Source organism: Caloenas nicobarica, chromosome 2 (genome assembly GCF_036013445.1).
Source record: "Caloenas nicobarica isolate bCalNic1 chromosome 2, bCalNic1.hap1, whole genome shotgun sequence".
Classification (NCBI taxonomy): domain Eukaryota; kingdom Metazoa; phylum Chordata; class Aves; order Columbiformes; family Columbidae; genus Caloenas; species Caloenas nicobarica.
The window spans coordinates 132,719,114-132,738,637 of NC_088246.1; the positions used below are offsets into that span (position 1 = coordinate 132,719,114).

Consider the following 19,524-nt stretch of genomic DNA (forward strand, 5'->3'; position numbering starts at 1 on the left):
CAGAAAGCTTCCTGCACGTCCTTGGGTTCACTCAAGAACTGAAACCAGTACAACTCCTGATAAGATTATTTCATCAAGCATTCCAAGTTTATCAGAAGGGTTGCCTTGTATCATAAAAAACCAACCAACCAACCAAAAAAAACCCCAGGTAGAATATAGCATGCAGAAGCAGTTTTCCAGCTCCTCCCATTGCAGCACTAAGTGACAGAGTCATAGTTAACTCTGGATTATCAATCACTGTGAAACAGAATGGGAAGGTTGTACATTTGAGCAGCTTTTTCACTGGTTTTGCATTCAATGATGAGGCTCTCAGAACCAATGCTAGACATGGACATGGCAAACTACAGTGAAGTTTTAGATCCAACATACACAGCACTGGAGTTTGAAACTATGCAGATTCTGTGTAATGGCAATGGTGAGTTCTGCTCTGTGATGCAAAATCAAGCCAGTTAACAGAAAAAGTGAAGCTTAGTAATGCTATAAGGTGTTAGTTAAATGTTTTATTAATGGAGCATTGGGGGGATTGTTTTCAAACTACAAATCTGATCTTTTACGATTCATCACCAACTCTAAGTTAATAACATTATAATTCTTTTACATTAAAGAAAATAAAAGAGAGGTCGTATGTAATAAAGTAACTGAACTGTACTGTCACCAGTCAGTTAATCGAAGGAAGAAAGTGGTGTATTCAGCAGTTGTTTTATTTACTGTAAGACAAATGAATAACTAGTATTGACGGTTTGGACATCAAAGTATATTTCCTATATAACATTCAGAAGGACAGGACAAAATTATCCAGCGCCTTGTGAAAAAAAAATAGCTACTGTTTCTTGATGCCTAGTTTATAATTGCTGGTCTAATAATTTATTTATTTAAATGTTAATTTAGTCTTTCTAGGTAGGTGTATATATGAACGTTTTTGAAAAAATCACTTTGCTTGTTAGAGGCTAATGTTTAGCTGAGAAAAACTATTTGTGTTTGCTTGGTGTAACACTTTAGGTGTAATTTCTAATGCAATGAATTTTTAATAAATAGTATGGATAAGTTATGCTTGTAATAGGAAGCACATCATTTCATTCTGCCATCAAGTGCTGACCAAAGGAAAAAAAAAAGAAATGTCAGTCTGCTAAAGTGAATAAAAGTATAAGGCAAATTAAACTACTCTAAAATGGCTTTCCAAATGTTCTAATGTACTTAAAAATTGTTTTATTGTATCATAAAATATAATTCATAGATATATTTAATATGTATTTTTAAAAGGCAGAACAAGTATTTAGTGATTTGCAGGAAAAATACTTAGCACCTGCATTTCTACTTATTCCTGCCATTTAGAACCTAAGTTAGTTTTTATTGTTGGGTTTGAAGTTTTATCTGTATTTCTGATGTTACTTTAAAGCAAGCTGAGTAAACAAAAAGGTAGATTTGGTTGTTGATTGAGGAAGGAAAAACAGACCTTTATGCCCAAAGTGATTTTGGAGCTATTACAATGATTATGTAACTTTTAGATGATTTCTCTGCTTTCTGTTCTAATATGGATGATTTCATTGGTCATATGTTTTTTGCTGAATAGCACCCTTTCAGATCTGTTAATGTTACATATAACGGAAAAGCAGATTAGGGAGGTTATGCTGTGTTGCATTATGTGTTGGTGATATAGCTATTTAAATTATTCACTGTAAGAGTTTGATAATTATTAGTTATTAGGTGTAGCCTTTTTGTGTTTAGAGTTTGCTTTGAGTTTAACCTAAGTATTTTCTTATAGAATTTATAGAAACATTGTCTTGTAGCTACAGTGCTAGTCTGGAACTGAAAGCTGCCTCTTATGGACCTTCCCGTGTGTCTTTTCTAGCTGTCTAAATTAATGAGAATAATTCAGAGAAGTTTCACAAGCCACATCCAGGCAGATCATGCAGTTCTGTTGAAATCAAAGAATTTTGCAAAATCAGGTCAATTTCCCAGATGTTTTGTTTCAGAACAATACCAAGGAAAATAAGCATATCCTTTTATATATATACAATTTATGTTGCTATGAAATATTTCATCATTAAATTTGAATATTGCATTTCAAATTGTTCTGCTGTATCATTTTGATGCAAAATTACCAGACTCCAAAAGAAAGATTTTACATATTTCTAGCTAAAGTAATTCTGTAACCCACTTTTAAAAATAATTTTCCAGTCATGACAAACAATTTTAAAATAAAATCTTTACAGAACTGAATTCTTACCTTTAAGATTTCATTTTTATTTAATCAATTTTTAACGTAATTCATATAAATTCTGTATCTGTAAAACAGAAAAAAACGTTACTGCCCTCTTTGTCTAAAGAATTCTGTTTAAACTCTAAGCTCTTCAGGACACAATGAAAATTTTATAATATATTTGTGTAATATTTTTCAGTTGGATTTAGTACTATATGAATAATAATATGTATCAATATTAACAGTTTTAGTTTTTGACCTATCCCCTGTTCATGAACTCACGTACTTGACTTTTGACTGTATGTTTGACTAACTAGTTAACATGGCACTCTTTTCCTGACTGAACAACTACAAATGATTAGGGCAATTACAAACAGCTTTCCTTCTGAAACCCAGAAGCATAACAGAAAAAGCTATTTTGCAATTATTTCTTTGCACATGTCTGTTAAACATCGTTACTCAAAGAAGAATAAATATGTCTGCGTTGATTTCAGGTGAATTTCTTCAGTATTGTTTGTCATATTTGATGACTAATTGTTAGTCACATAGCTAATATTCTCTTGTGCAAGTAAAGTCTGCACCAGTGTTCCTTTGCAAATTTTTTTCAAGGAAATAACACACAGTCCTCTTAGCATAACTTTTTTTTTCGTTAAGTATTGTGCAAAAACTGTCTTTTTTTTTTTTCTTTTTAATGTCACATATGCAAGTGCATCTTTGTATGAAAGTTGACAGTTATTGCCAGCTCCTGTGAAACTGCTACATGAGATCTTTGCCAGCTAACTAGGCAACGCTGCTTTGTGCCAAAGTTCATCTTTATGTTTGTAAGAATATATGCAATTGTACATCCAGAGTTACACTTTAATTTTTAACCCTTTTCGGTTGGAAAGAGTTTTAAATAAAATTATTTGTTGTTGTGAACTTCATAAATTCTGTTGACATCTCTATAACTTTCAAAGTGTTCATCTGGACAGATAGTGATATAGACAGAACCAGATATAATCTGGTATATAAAAATATAAAAATCTATATGAAAAGTAAGTGGCATTTAAGAGAGAAAAGGCCAGAAAAAGCCTTCGTTTAAGTACAAATTGTTCATGAGGTAGCTGTTGAAAGTCTTGTCCGTAACTACGTATGTTGTTCTTGCCTCTCCTCAGACAGTTCAGGAGAATCTGTCAACATGAATGCTGCTGACAACGGGGTCAGTGGTCTCTGTGCAATATGTGGAGACCGAGCGACTGGAAAACATTACGGTGCTTCCAGCTGTGATGGATGCAAGGGATTCTTTAGACGCAGTATACGGAAAAATCACGTCTATACATGCAGGTATTGCAAAAGTTTGTCTAGATTATGCAAAAGTTTGTCTAAATTAATGAATGCAAGCAAAAATTACATTCAGATCTTTTCAGACTTTTCAGAACTATGTCCTTTTTCTTAAGGGATTCTAACAAGCATTTTTGATGAGCATGTGGTTCATGGTATATTCTTATGATTGGAAAAAAATGTCTTTAATTCAAGACTACTTGATATTGCACATTCCAGATACTACATTCCAGATGTCTGTTGATATTGTTGATGTCATTACATCGCTGAAGACCTATTTCCCTCTTTTATTAATGATTACAAAGGTGATTCTCCTGAAAAACAAACAAACAAACAAACTCACCAAAACAAACAAACAAAACCCCAAACAAAAAACCAAGAAAACAAAACCAGGAAAAATTCTCATATTTTCAGTGGCAATGTGAAAAGTATAATTCTTAACTGTTTTCTAAATTTTTTTTCTTATGAAGGCAGTTTCTGAATAGAAAGTCTAAGATTTATGAGTCTTGTTTTAAGGGCTATGCAAGCACATCTGCACATCTTCCCACTTTGGCTGACACACTGCTCTTTTGAATGACCATTTTGCCCCCTGTCAGTCTGAATGGCAATGTGCTAATTTCCAGATGTCTCGCTGCCCAAATTATCGCACTGCAGGTCTGTGCACCATATTTGACGAATTGCTCTGTGCAGGCGCAAGTGCGTAAAATGTCAGTTTTAAGCTGTGCACAGAATATATGGAAAGCTCTGTGACTTTAGACAAATGACTAAAGGAGAAAACTTTTTTTAAAGAATGGTTTATTACTGAAAATGTTGTTTGCTACACTCTTCTGTGGTTGCTTAATCCCCTTATAAGGAAATCTCTCCCTTATAGAAATACCACAGTGATATAGCATAGACATACCCCTAAAGTGGTGTGACAAGGGCTGACATAAGTTAATTCAAAAAGAGCTCTGCAAAACACAGATCTGTTTCTCCAACAAACACACAGCAAAAAGGCAGAAGCAAACAGGGAGGGAGGGGATGGCTCATATACATTTCCCTTAGGCATACCCATAGGTGTGCATGAGAGCTTGAGTGAGCCTTCTTGCAGTGTCATGCTCTGTGTGTTTCCTCACGTCTTTATGTCATTGTGGTGTTAGAAAATTTTCTTCCCCTTTCATGTTTAGATTGTCATCTGTAATGATACAACATGTAGCTTGTTCTTTGGTATCTCCCAGAAGGAGTAAACTTTGCCACCCAAGGGTACTGGTTTGGCAGCTAAGGACTTCTTCATGCCAGTGACACTTGGCTTTTTCCTTGATTGTCCTTTCCTTTTTCTATTTGCGGCTTTTCTTATTTCCCCCCTCACTGCCATTTGATGCAACCAGTTGCTGACATATCTCACAAATACACTGAGATGTAAATGATGCACATAAGTCCAAAATTTTCCATACTTGCCCATTCCAATGGATATATGTGCCTATACACACACATATATTCCTCCAGCTCTCAAGACTGATTAATAAAAAGTTGAAAAATCCAACAGGAGAAGAAAGTCTGTAGTTATAGATAATGTCCTGACAGTCCAGATTAGGTTTGGGGGTTTTTTGTTCGTGTTTTTGTTTTGCTTTGTTTGCCTTTTTTTTTTTTGTTTGGTTGTTTTTTGTTTTGTTTTTCTGCATAATCAGGGTGATGCTTTATTAATGCTTTATGCATCTACCTTTTCTTGTCTCTGATAGATTCAACCGGCAATGTGTTGTTGACAAGGATAAAAGGAATCAATGCAGATATTGTCGTTTAAAAAAGTGTTTTCGAGCAGGAATGAAAAAAGAAGGTAATAGAATCATTTATTATTTGATATACAGAGAGAAATAATCTAAATTAGTTTTAAAATGTAATAAAAATTCTACAAAAACTCCAGCATGGAAAGACCAAATGACCACAAGAGCAGAGCAATAGCAAAAGAAAGGCAGTGGGAATATCAGAGGATTTTTGCATTGGGTTGTTGGGACTGTTACTTCACTGGAAATTATGATGTAGAGGTGAAAGTCTCCCTGATCTGATTCAAGTAAACACTCAAAAATGGTTCTTTCATCACAAGCTTTGCCACCTCTTTTATTAGGAGCATGATATATCTGCCTGAAGGCCAGTCTGCAATGTAAAGGTGCACAGTTCTCCTGCACTATAACTAGTCTATAATATTTTTAGTCTATACATAGCTTTCTTAAGATAAAGGAAGCTGTTTCTTTATACTCTTGTATATCTATACTATAGTATTGCTTTGCTAGTGATTATAGGGTTTTGGTATGAGCTAAAATGGATTTTCTCCTTGCAGCTGGATGGGGATATTCTAAACAGTGTTACACTCTGTATGTATGAAATAGGTTTGCTAATTCTTGTGTATCGCCTTGAACGCAGTTTAGCCTTTCGGAATTTAAGCCATTAAAATCAATAATATATATATTATCAATCTGATGTGAAGAAAAGGGAAGACCCATTTGTTCACAAAAGCCATAAAAGTTTTGCAAAAAGCAGAGCTTCACAGACTTCTAAAACCTCAAATTAAAGAATAATTTAGCTCAGAAGGGACATCTGGAAGTTATCGACTCCAGGCCCCCATTTACAGCAAGGCTGACTTCTAGGTTCAGTGAGGTTGCTTGGGACCTTCTCCAGATGGATTTATACCATCCCTGAGAGGGGAGATCCCACAACCTCTTTCAGCAACTTCTTCCATGCTTGACTACCCTCAGTGGAAAGAGCTTTTTCCTTATCTATAGTTGGAATGTGTCTTACTGCAATTAGGTTAGTGTCCATTGTCTCTTGTCCTTCAATGTGCATCTGAGAAGAATCTGTCTCCATTTTCTATAAACCCCACCTCCACTCAGACCTCTCTTTTCCCTATAAACAAAGATGCCTCTCTCTGATTCACCTTGCGCGTTGCATCTCCATAGCCCTCCACTGGACACTTCTCCATTTCCCACCAACTTTCATGTACTGGGGAGCCTAAACCAGACAAACAATCACTACCCTCAACCTGCTAATGCAGCCTGGTGCATGGCTAGCTGACATTGCCATGAGGCATGCTGCTGACTCATGTTTGTGAAGATATATCCCACACAGAACTTTTAACATAATTTACACTGCTCTGCCTCTTCTGGTCCCACCAGCTGTAAAACTTTCACTTTTCATTGCATCCAAGCCATGTTTATTCAAGACTTTCTAGTGCTAAAATAATTCAAAATGCTGAACTGTAAATTTCACTACTTGTGTGTTGTTCTATTCCTCCCTACACCATCAGAGGATGTCTCGTAGCATAAGTGTAGCATAGTCTACATCATAGTTTCTCAGCTTGGTTCTAGCAAATTGTTTTCTTCAGGGTGGAGGTGAGAAAGGATTCAGCTGGTAAAAGCTATATAAGCTCTCTTTGAGCAAATATTCCCCCTTCCTCTTGGAGCCTCTGTATAAGGTAATTTTAGCCTGAACTGACAAAAAGACTTTAGCAAGACAGAGAATCCAGTCTAATAATCAAAACTTATGCATACGCAGGAGAAAAATGAAGCATTTCCTTATGATTCTCAAAGTGCTCCACCAATGGCTTTCACTAGTGATTGTCAGAATAGCTTACTATTTTTCTAATACTTAATCAGTGCTGACCTTCTTTTAATTGTCTATATAGCTCTTAAGCTGCTGAGATTCAGTTTTTTCTCCATTCTTTTAAAAAGGTTATATTTTTTGTTTCCTGTCTGCAGGAACATTTACTGCTTTGTGTTTATCAGTGCACAACATTTCTTACTGTGACCTTAATAAAAGGCCCATCAGTGAGTGTCCTTGGCAAAAAGTTAGTACACCTCTGGAATAAACTATGTGCATTGTTCAGATAAACCCTGAAAACTACTCAGTGTATAGAATATTTTATATTTTTATTGAAGCCTTTGGTACTACTCCTAAATTCTGTAATGCAGATTGTTTCCCACAAAACAGCAAACGTATCTTTGGAAATAAAGCTGCTGCTCTTAAAAGATGATGAGATTCCTTGTGCAATAAAAAGATTTTTATCAGCAGAACTTTTTTTTTTTTTTTCTTTTCTCCTTGGCCTAACCTTGGACATGATCTAGGTTTTAGAAAAATCTGATTGATAGTTTTACTTTTCCTTCTTGCTTCAGTTCAAAACTTAGGCTTGTTGCTTCATAAGCCTTGCATGTGCTGATTAAGGATTCTTTATCCAAAGCCCTTTCAACTACCTTCTTTTGGACCCCATAAGACAAAACTTACTGGCCTAAAACTTTTTTAGTGCCTTTTTTTTTTAACTTAGTTAATGTTCTGTAAACTGTCTAGGAATGCAATGTCACTGAGGAGGACCATGAGATTTAAGTTTCAGAATTATCTTACTAGTGGATTTAGTTCATGATTCATTCCTGTTTCAGGTTTCTCAGAAGAGAGCAGGAGTATAACTTTCACACTTCCTCTGACTGAGACATTTTGTCAGTGGTGGTGCTGTACCTCCTGACCTGTTCAGCAGTCTGGAGATGTCCATTTCTACTATTATCGTAAAGCCTCACTTATTAAACTGGTTAAAATAACAAAATGACAGCATGTGTTCAAGTTCAAAGGAAGAAGAGGTTTTACTGTAATAAAGCCAGTCACAAAAGTGCTGATTATTCAGTATCCATCTATGATTAGTTACACGTAGTTTCTACAGGCAAACTATATACAGATAAAGACCATAAACATATATCGTCACCCTTCCTCATTACTGACAACTAAAAGCACAAGGTCTTTTTTGAATGTCATACCTTTTGATTATTGTAGTTATCTAGTAAACTTCTGAAATTATATTATGTGGCAATGTCTACAAGTCAATAAATGAGATTATTATTCTTTTCCAGCTGTACAAAACGAACGGGACAGGATAAGTACAAGAAGAAACACTTTTGATGGCTCCAACATTCCCTCTATTAGCACATTGTCACAAGCTGAGACACTCTCCCGTCAGGTACTGAGATAAACCACAACATTTTTTTATGACTTTAAAACTATTTTTTCTAAGATTAAATACTTTTCAGTTTCTTACTGAATATAATTATTGGGATTACGTTATTCTACTTTCAAAATGCACCCAGCTTCCGCTTCGCAATGAAAGAAAAATAATAGAATACATTCTTAAAGCAAAGTCAATAAAAAAAAAATTCTACTTTGTCCAGGACAATATGTTCTAGGCACCTTTCTTAATAAAGCTTTATGGTTCTGACTGCTTTTAAATCAGTTGCTGTCTCAGGGAGCTGGTGGCATCTATCTATTCTTGACGCTGGCTTTCTCATGAAACATTAGCAAAAAAATTGTCCAAAGACATTACATTCAAAGGGGTGTGGACACTCATTTCCTTATTTTCTTTTGAAAATAAAATTTTTAATATCCTTAGACATAATAAATAAGGCAAACAGAAGTGTTCCAACTGCAGAGTCTATTCACATCTCGCTTTTAAATTTTCTTTGTCTCATCTGAACTTCATTTTCCTTCTTTTTTCTTCCTATCCAATCAATTGCTGAATGGAACAGTCTCCAGTCCTTTTCTGCACCTCAGATAAATCATGGTCATTGATTCTGCATTCTTGCACCTCTACTAACTTACTTAGAATTTAACTGCCACCTTTATGATTTCATGCTGACTGATTTATACATCCCCAAATGTTTCATAATCTCATCCTTTATCAGCATCTCTCTTAGGGTGGAACTGTCTGTAAAGAATTGATGTAGGAATTACTGGGTGATAGTCTTTGGCACATATTGCGTGTCTGGGCAGACTAGCTGAACATAATGGACCTTTCTACCTTTCATACCTATACAGCATGAAAAATATGCCTATTTTTACCTCCTTAGTAATTCTTTGAACTTGCTTATTGTGCTTTTTTTGTGTTACTCCCTTAATCATTTACAACTGCTATATGCAACTCAGGAATAAGAGCTGTCCTAAACAGGATTACATCCTCAGCCTCTCCTGCCACAAAGTTCTTTTCAGCCTGTAGATTCCTGGCCTCAAACATTACCCTGAGTATACACACAAATTTATTCTACTTATTACTTGGTATGTTGTAGTAGAGGGAATTGCTCCCACTATGCCAACCATATGTGAAGATACGATCTTGGCCTCAAAGACCAAGAGTCACATTAACATGATAGAAAAGTTATCTTAAAAGTCTCTTAAAAATCTTTGTTTTTCTTCAATTGAGTGAGTCTGTAAGATGAGTTCAGTCCTGTGGAGGGACTTGGAAGACGTGGTAGTGTCACAAATCATTAGCCAAGTCCTTCAGCTGTGAAATGAGGAAGAAGGTGAGATTCATCCCTTTTAAAATTTTCATGTTAAAATAAAGAAAAGGAATTATTTTATCCCTGAAGATCATTTACAGGGGCGAACTATCCAAGTCTGATATTTCTCCTACGGACCCAGGAGAGGCTTTCTAGGTTGTGTAGATATGAAAAAGACATACTGGACTATCATAGGAGTAAAGATGTGTCTCTGATGGTTCTCAGAACGATAGGCATATAGTGTTATATGGTCATGTTCATCAAGTCATTAATGGTTACAAGTTGCACCAGGAGAGGTTTAATCTCACTGTAAGACAGAAATTTTTTACAGTGAGAACAATCAATCACTGGAACAACCTTCACAGGGCTGTGGTGGAGTCTCTGTCACTGGAGTTTTTCAAGATGTGATTGGACAGGGTGGTAGGTAACATCATCTAGTCTCCCTTTCTCACAAAAAGTTGGATGAGATGGCTTTTTGAGGTCCCCTCCAACCTGGGCTGAACTATGATTCTGTGAAGTCAGCAACTCCCATGTTGCACCCCAGAAATGAGAGGCAGGTTAAAGCAACTGAGAAATAGAAAGAGGAAAGTTCTCAGCTCCATATGCTTTTGAAGTGATGCAAGCCTAGGTATTCATAATGAGCTCCATGGGAGTCATCCCATGAATCCCCAGCAGAGGCTCAGCAAGTAATTTCAGCACAGAGTCCATAGTTTGTCCTATAAGATACAATTTATAAAGATGCATAGCTTTGGTTAAAAGATATAAAAGGAAGGACAATGTAGTAAGTTCATGAGTCAGAAAGTCTAATGGTTAAACAACCTGCCTGTTCTTCACCTTCTTGAATTAACTCGTAGTTGATGCACGGTGGTATCTTTTTCTGGTAGATGAGAGTGTCTCCTGCTATCAGAACTCTTCTCTGTGTAGGTACTTTTGAATCATGATCAAGACTCCTCTTACTCTCCTGGAAAAAATGAAATATGTTGAATTTCTTTACTCTCTTTCTGTACTGAAGGTTTTCTAGAGTGAATTGTTCTGGTAACTTTCACCTCAGTGATATTCAGTATTTCAACTACGTTTTTGTAGAACAGATGCCAGAAATGGACTCGTGATTACAGCAGGGGTTTCGCAAATTCTGTGTCTACAAAGAAACAATACCTTTAACTTTTTCTTACATGATAACCTTTCAATTAGGTGTCTGAGGATTTTTTCACCTGCTTAGCTGCTGTATTTTCCTGAGAACTAATGTTCAGCTGGTTAACTGCCATTTATATCTAAGATGTTTTCAGTGTTTTAGACTACTGAATTATGTAGGAAGCACAGAGCTTTAGTTCAGAAGTATAGCTCCTTTTGATGACCCAAGGATAATAAGGTTTCACCACAGATCTCACTGGGGGATTTAACATTGATCTGGAAGTGAAGGGGATCTGGTAGGAGTCAACCTAAATAGCATCCACCATCCTGAAATTTGTAGCTACACAATACTGGTAGATTAAACAAATTTTTTTGGGTGGGGGGAGATAATGAAATTACAGAATTTCCCGAGTATGCTTTCTATAACAAAAAGTAAGGTGAAAGTCAGTTTAGTAGGCCTTTTACAGTGGTGAGGTTTTGCTGTTGTTGTGGTGGGGTCTTTTTTTCTTTTTCTTTTTCTTTTTCTTTTTCTTTTTCTTTTTCTTTTTCTTTTTCTTTTTCTTCCCCTTTTTGTCTTTCCCTTTTCTTCTTTCATCTTCCCTCTTTCTTCTTTCTTCTTTCTTCTTTCTTCTGTCTTCTTTCTTCTTTCTTTTCTTCTGTCTTCTTTCTTTCTTCTTCTTTTTTCTTCCCTGGTATAATGGCAACTATAAACTGACCTTTTCTCAGGCTTGGCTTTATCTTATGTTGTCTTTCCTACCTGGCTTAAGAGCAAGCCTGGTTTTCTTCCTTTACTTGAAAAGTCATTAAGAATTTCAGGATTTGGCTCAGTGATTGTGTGAAAGTGCCCCAGCTTCAGGCCCAGAAATATATTGCTGTCTTCTTATTTCACAGAACACTGTTCACTGCAGGTGGTCTAATGCACACTCCTTTACATTTGCTCTGAAATGTCTCAGGCCTCTGCCTATACTGCTGCTTCATCATTACAAACCATTCTCCTCCAGGCACTACAGAACCCCCATTTTACTTTCCAAAGTTAATGATACTTATCTTTTCACTAGAAGAACATGCTACCCCTTTATCTCTCTCTTTCTTTGACCTTAATGTTACTGCATGCTCCTATGAGCTCTTTTTTTCTTTTTTTGAAATTAAGCAAATATCAACCTTTGTAAAGGAAAAGCTGCCCCCTCTCCCCCCAGTAATAAAGGGTTTAAAATTTAAAAATAGTACTTCGGAATGAGAAGATATTGTATCAAGATAAGAATAGTGTAATTTTTAACATACTATAATACACACTGGTAATAATGATAAATAAAATTGTATCATTTATGTGCAGACTAATGGTCCGTATGGTGAAGGAATTTCTCAAGAGTATGCATAATTACTACTGCGATTTTTTCTTAAATATGCTGTTAACTAGTGAAAATGCAATTATATGAAATTTAACATTGTTAATTTTTTCTCTCACTATGGCCAGATCTCAATCTCCAGTCCTGGTGCTAGCACTGACATAAATGTTAAGAAAATTGCTAGTATTAGTGATGTCTGTGAATCTATGAAGCAACAACTTTTGGTCCTGGTGGAATGGGCTAAATATATTCCAGGCTTCTGTGAATTACCACTGGATGACCAGGTATAAGGGGAGACCAAAGAGAGAACTTTAATTACTGCCCTGATATTTCTGTGATATTTAAGTGTTATGATTAAACACTCCTTTATTTTAAGATCAAATAGAGCTGGAACGTCTTAAAATTCTTTAAAGTTTTGAAATAGCACCACCACAAAAAAATAGAGGAAGTTTGTAAGGCTCTAGCACATTAAAAAAAAGAAGCAGCAAACCAGTATGTGTTCCAGTGTTTTGTGCTTTTCTGTATTCTTTTGGAAGCAGAGATACAAAGCTGCATGCAAAAGTGAAAAAAATATTATAAAAAAACCCCATGTTTTTTCTGATCTTGCAGAGTATTTATTACATGTTCACCTTTCTTTATAATATGGTTTAAGACAGCCTGTTTTTTTTTCATTTGAAGCAGGTCTTCTGTACTTGCAAAAAATAAAAGCCATTAAAATCTCTAACAAACGCCATACATACTGTTATCAATCCATAGCAAATAATCTTTCATATAACACAATATACTAAAACTATGTTGTATATAATGAGTGTGACGGAAAATGCATCAGATCTTGAAAATTCTTAAGGGTTTTTATGACAGAGGTCTGATCTATCATCACATCTGTAATATATCCTAACATATCACTGGGTTTCAGAGTAAGTTTTACTGGCACACTCAGAACCAGTTTCTCCACTTTGTGGTAAGCAGTTCTCTCGTTGGCTGCCTGGGCAGGAGATTAATTCATGTCTCACAATCACTTGATTCCAGTCCACTAAAATCTGATTCAGCTTGAAAATGACTGTGAAGTGTGAGGAGTAATTCCTCCTTTTTGCCTCTTCAGTTTCTTAGTCTTTAACAAAATCCTGCAAGGAGGGTTAGATCATCCTTGGGTTTGAGACTCAAACTGAGCTCATTCCCTTTTATACTCTTCCTCAGGAATATGGAGGTGTTTCAGGCCACAGAAGACCCCCCAAAATAGGAGCTTAAAGATGTCTTTGCAGATCCACAGAATATGATATGTGTGCACAAGCTCAACATACTGGAATAAGTTAAAAATCCGTCCATGTGAAGGAGAATTTTAAATGCATTGGTTACACAAGGGAAACAAAAGCAAGCAAAAATATTTCTGGTTTTACTGTTAAGATGGCATGAAGGAAAAGAGAAGGGATCAGACTTCGTTAAAAAATTCCTGTCTGTATTAAAAAAAAATCAGCTTAGAAAGATAGGCTGAAAACACCCCTGCCGTGCAGCTTGAAGAGTACCTTTTGGGAAATACTCCAGAACCTTAAGTATCTTAGAAGAGTATTAACAAAGGTATTGGGAGTTAAAACAAATGACACTTTTGCATTTGTGATAGCCTCTTTGTAAGGGGAATTGTGCATTTAGTTATAAAATAGACCATCTGGTTTTGAACAAATGATTCCCGATCTGGGAATCAGTCTGATTTACAAACCATAGAGCAGGCCAGAGCATATAAGTTAACTCTACTGAGAATCTGAAAAGTCTTAACAATTAAGTATTCCTAGGTGCTGTGTACCTTTACATAACCCATAAAGTATTGGTTTGGATTTGGAAGAAAATAGTTACTTGCCAAGAGAGGAGTTCCTTGAGGAAACTGAAGGTTCAAGCAGACATTAAAACCAAACAAAAGTAAATAGATGACAAAGAGTAAACTAATTACCACATTTTTAAATGCCTTCCTGGTATGAATCAGTTTTCCTCTTTGTTGACAGTAGTGGATATTTCAGCATATCTGGCTTTGTTGGGGAAAAAGCTCTTTTAAGTGCCACCTAACTTTTTTGCTCAAGTTAAGAAAAGTGAGACACTGGTAGTGACAAATTTACTGTAACAGTTTAGTCTTTAGTGTCAACTTAAAATTACAGAGAAAACTTTGTCAAGGGAATAGGCACTACGAAAAAAATTCAAGTATTTATAGAGAAGTATTTTGCAGACCCGCATGTTTAAAAGCTAGACCAAATGCTAGAAGTGACAGAGGACAATTTAATTATAGTGTGCTGTTAATATAGTGCTAAGGTTTTTACATCCACTTTACATTTTACATTAGAATATTAACAGTCTTAAACATGTACCTATAGCTGAATACACTCATGGTAATATGCATCCTCATTTCTTTTGCCTTTATTGGAACTTAGTGCTTTATCTTCTAATGAGTCTACTGTTTTTCTCCGGAGGTTGCCCTCCTAAGAGCACATGCTGGGGAACACCTGTTGCTTGGAGCAGCAAAACGGTCCATGGCATATAAGGACATTTTACTTTTAGGTAAATATTGTTTTTGTTTTAATTAATAATGATGATGTTACAGTACATTAGCAACCATGTAATCACTTAAGTGGGGCAACTGTTCTGGCACAATCAAAGCAATGTATTCTGTGAATGCCAAATAGCTATTAATGACATAATGTCATGTGCCCTGTTCCAGCAAAAGCAGGTGGACAGTTTTGTGTGAGTTAATACAGCTAAAGGTTTATTGGATACCAGAAACTGCAACTTCAGGGAAATTCTGGCAGATTGTCTCTTTACATTAGTGTCCTTTCTGCACTTTTGTCCATAAAAAACCAAAACAAAACAACAAAAAACCCCATATAAAACCTTTGCTTAAGAGAGGAGCAGCCATCCAGTGGCAAATAGACTTGTTTCAGTCTTCGTCAAAACCATTTATCTGGATCTTTCCCGAGAGCCCTTCAGAAATAGTCAGAGAAGACCCTACAGGCTAGAAAATTGGACAGCCTGTTCTCTGCAACCCGCTTTCCCAAGAGTCCTCTCACTGCTGCCTTGACAGTCACCATGTGGCCATCCTGTAAACAGCTTGCCTGCTGTCCGCTGCCATGTGGGAGGTTGGTGCATCCATGGCAGAGCGAGGAGTCACACCCATATAAGCATATTCTTGGTCATTTGAAATGTCTCCTTCACTGGGTTGTATAAAGAGAGCATGGCTTTAGGGAAGGGGACATCATCGCATGGTGGAAGCATGTCTCCTCTCCATTCACACAAGAGAGAAGCACAGTAATACGACGAGATGTGTGCCTGTGTTAATAGTGATGTGATGAGGCATTTGTTAGTGTTGGTTGACACAGTTCTCTGCCCGTCTGAAGTGCACCCTGGCAAAAACAGTCTCATTAAACATGTGCAGCACTTGGGCTGTTTTGTGAGAAAATGTGTAGGTCTTCTTGGACAGGATTTTTGATGTGAGGCGAGATTATGCAGAATATAGACTCAGACTAGGTTCTCCGCTGGTGCAAGGGGGTTTTCTGCTACTTGTTCTCCTTCCTCTTTGGGCCTTCCTTTACATAGCTCTTAATCAGCTGAATTCATTTTTATACATAAGGTAACATTAAAGGGACAGGAAGGGCTTGTGCTGGAAATACTACTCTGCATCAGTCCTTTCATGACATAGTTCTTTAGATAACAGTTTTACTGACAAAATTAACAGAAATAAAAAGGAAATGTTTACAGCATTATTTGGGTTAGGAGGTAATAAGGGCAAATAATGAGAAAATAATAAGCAGAAAATGATAGTCAACATCACCAACATCAGCATATATACTGAAAGAAGAAACAGTTTGAGGCTCCAAGGCTTATTTTTGATATTTGGAGGTACATATCTGTAGAGCTTATGAGTTGTTTTGGTATGGATGTCTTGTGATATATCAATACCAATATAATAATCAGCTTTTCTTTCAAAAACTGCTTGGTGGCTTCTGGAAGCTCTGTGGCTTTCCCACTTTTCTCAGCACTTATGTCAAATGATTTCTGGACAGAAGGTAAATTAAGATGCCATGATGGAGACTTCTCCAAAATGAAAATTTTGAATTAAAAGAGCAGGGAAAATTCATTCTTCACTGAAAATATTAAGATGCTTCTAAATTTTATTAGGAGTAGCAGAAGCATTTGTTAGAAATATTCCTGGTGGTGCCTCCTCTGGAAGAAAGGCTTCTTTGTCCATTGACAAATCCTGATCATTCAGCTTTAGATTTATTATTTTAATGGGGAAACATGAAATTTTAAGATCAGTTTATCATTGTATTCAGCTATTATGTAAAGATAAAGACCTTCTTGCTCCATGCTTCTGCATTCAAACATGGACCTCAGTCTTGTGGACTAATCAGTAGCTGTATGTGTTGGTGTATTTACATGCGCAGATTATTTAATGGGTGACAGTTGTATTTCATACATATACTTTACCTGCAAAGAACAGTTTTGTATGATACAAAGAAGAGTTATTATTTTAAAAAATATTAAACAATTTGATTAGGCAGAATAAAAGGTGCTGTTGAAAATGGACTACATCTAGTATGTTACATCAAAGTCTTTATATCAATCCATATGTTGGTATTCTTTCTCTCCAAGGCAACAATTACATAATCCATCGCAACAGTACTGAAGTAGAGATCAGCCGAGTGGCAAATCGGATTCTAGATGAACTAGTTCGACCCTTCCAGGAAATTCAAATAGATGACAATGAGTACGCTTGCTTGAAAGCAATTGTATTTTTTGATCCAGGTACCTTTTTGAAAATATCTCTCAGAATTATTGTACACGTTATTATATTGAAAGTAATTTTTGTTGATGTTGCACCTGCTCATGTTATCTAGCTGGATGGGAAAGAATAAAATGAAAAAAAGGCACTCCTCCCAAATCATAATCTGCCTTGACTTTAAGTTTTTGTCATTTTTTAAGATGCAAAGGGTCTGAGTAATCCAATGAAGATTAAGAACATGCGGTTCCAAGTCCAAATCAGTTTAGAGGATTATATTAATGACCGTCAGTATGACTCCCGAGGAAGATTTGGAGAACTTCTGCTTCTACTGCCTACACTCCAGAGCATCACTTGGCAAATGATTGAACAAATACAACTGGTTAAATTATTTGGAATTGTTAAAATTGACAGTTTGCTTCAGGAAATGTTACTGGGAGGTAAGCTAACAACTTTTTAAATTTACTATGTTGTATTATGTCAACTTTAGCATACTGGGATGTCGAGGCAATTATGATGTAAGCGAGCACTTTGACCGCTGCCCTGCTGGCTGAGCTTTGAGTCATATGATTGTTAGCTAAAGCCTTCTTGTCTTGGCCACTCGTTTAGTCATAGTCTTACAACCTCAGATTGTGTTGTGTACTTCTCAGTCATTGCTGGGTATCTAGTCATACGACTCTCTAGGCAGATGGAAGAATCTTTACAAATATTTAATGAAATTCACTGTTAAAGCAGTCAAAACAGTGAAAATAAACACAGTACTTAATATGGTTGAAGTCTGGTTAAATTGTTTAATGAATACCCAGAGACAATTATTCAAATTGCCAATCAAAATATTTGTTCTTTGGAAATGTAATTATTGCAATATAACTCACTGGCAACAACATGCTCTTTTAAATTGATGTGTGCTCATGTTCTTTTTGCAGGTACTTCTAATGATGCCAGTCATCTGCATCATCCAGTACATCCTCACTTAGCCCAAGATCCATTAACTGGCCAAACTATCCTCATAAGTTCAATGTCTGCTCCTGTACATACAGAACAGATTTGTAAGTAATTACAAGTTAACCTTCTGTCATAACACTTCAGTGTTACTGTTAAAAATATTAACTAGAATGGTGGCCTGTCAGTGCTCATAGAGTTATTTCATCATAATTCTGAAATGAAAATAATTGTGCATTAAAAAAATATGTATATAAACAACCTTAAGTAAGCGACTTTGACCTGAATTTAATCTGATTTTTAAAATTCAGCACTATTCTGATATATCATTGGTTTCACATGCACGATTTTTAAAAAACTAAAAAATCTGATAAATAAAATATCCTATTTATCTAGCATGCCAAATGTAACAGAACTTCATTTTGGGACAGTAGTAGGTATATATGTATGCAGAATAGGTCGGAATATAGAAATATGTAATTCTTTCTATATTCTTTTTCAGCAACTCCAGAAACCCCGTTACCTTCCCCTCCTCAAGGCTCTGGGCAAGAATACAAAACGCTTACAAATCAGGCTTCAGTCATTGCACAGCAATCTATTTTGAAACAAAAACCATTGTGATAATATTTGTCTATTTTGCCCTTCCTTCCTTCCTCCCTTCCTTCCTTCCTTCCTTCCTTCCTTCCTTCCTTCCTTCCTTCCTTCCTTCCTTCCTTCCTTCCTTCCTTCTTTTTTATGCACTAGATAAACTGGTAGGACACTTGCACATTTAAAATCTCAGGATGATAAGGGAAGTTATTTCCTCAGCAGCCACTACTGTGGGTGCTTCTTAAAACACCTCATGATTTGGGAAGTAATACTCACTGTTCTGACTGCCATGTACAACTGTAACTGTGGACACTGCAGTCCGACAAATATGTATAGAGGTTGATATTATTTTTAGATCTTTTAACTGCACAGATTAATTTTTTATTTCTGTTTTAGTTTTTGTCTTAATATTATTGTTTTAGTTGTGTATATATTAATAATTTTTTCATTGTGACGGAACTCGTTAGCGCTTCTTTAGCTGTGAATTGTAGACATCGAAAGCAGGTTAATCAAACAAAAGCCAAGATTCCTTAAATGGTAAAGCAGTAGGCTACCAAACAAAGCACATGTATTAAATACAAAGGAGAAAATAATGGACAGAAATACCCAATTAATTGTAAAAAAAAAAAAAAAAAGAAAATCTTATTTGAAAGAATCTTCCCTTTCAAGTAAAAATTCAACAAAAGAGTTGAATCCTCCCTGCTTATCTGTTTGTGTGACTCAGAGGGCCTGCCACGTGCAAACATGTTTGAGGACTTCTTAAAATCTGCATACACAGTGATGTCTGTATCAGCCAACTGAACAGTGCCAAGGCATGGCTGCAGGCATTTATATTGTGAAATTGTTAGAACAGTGACTGGTATGCTTTTTGGTAAGGACTAACTAGTACTCTCCCTAACAACTTCTGAGCAGATTTTGGGAATTAAGCCAGTCTAGGACACGTTTCACTAGGTGCTTTGG

At 36.0% G+C, this 19,524-nt stretch overlaps 1 protein-coding gene across 2 annotated transcripts; it reads left to right on the forward strand.

Annotated features, from left to right (window-relative positions):
• The first annotated feature begins 297 nt into the window (after positions 1-297).
• Positions 298-18,597, forward strand: HNF4G (hepatocyte nuclear factor 4 gamma). 2 transcript variants are annotated; one of them, XM_065628868.1, is made up of 10 exons: positions 298-419; positions 3,359-3,523; positions 5,239-5,333; positions 8,386-8,492; positions 12,407-12,562; positions 14,732-14,819; positions 16,908-17,060; positions 17,238-17,474; positions 17,961-18,083; positions 18,479-18,597. In XM_065628868.1, the coding sequence occupies exons 1-10, from the start codon at positions 298-300 to the stop codon at positions 18,595-18,597; spliced, it is 1,365 nt and encodes a 454-aa protein (XP_065484940.1). The 2 variants fall into 2 exon arrangements, with proteins under 2 accessions (XP_065484940.1, XP_065484939.1); XM_065628867.1 differs by having other exon boundaries at positions 298-415; positions 3,355-3,523.
• The last annotated feature ends 927 nt before the right edge of the window (positions 18,598-19,524 follow it).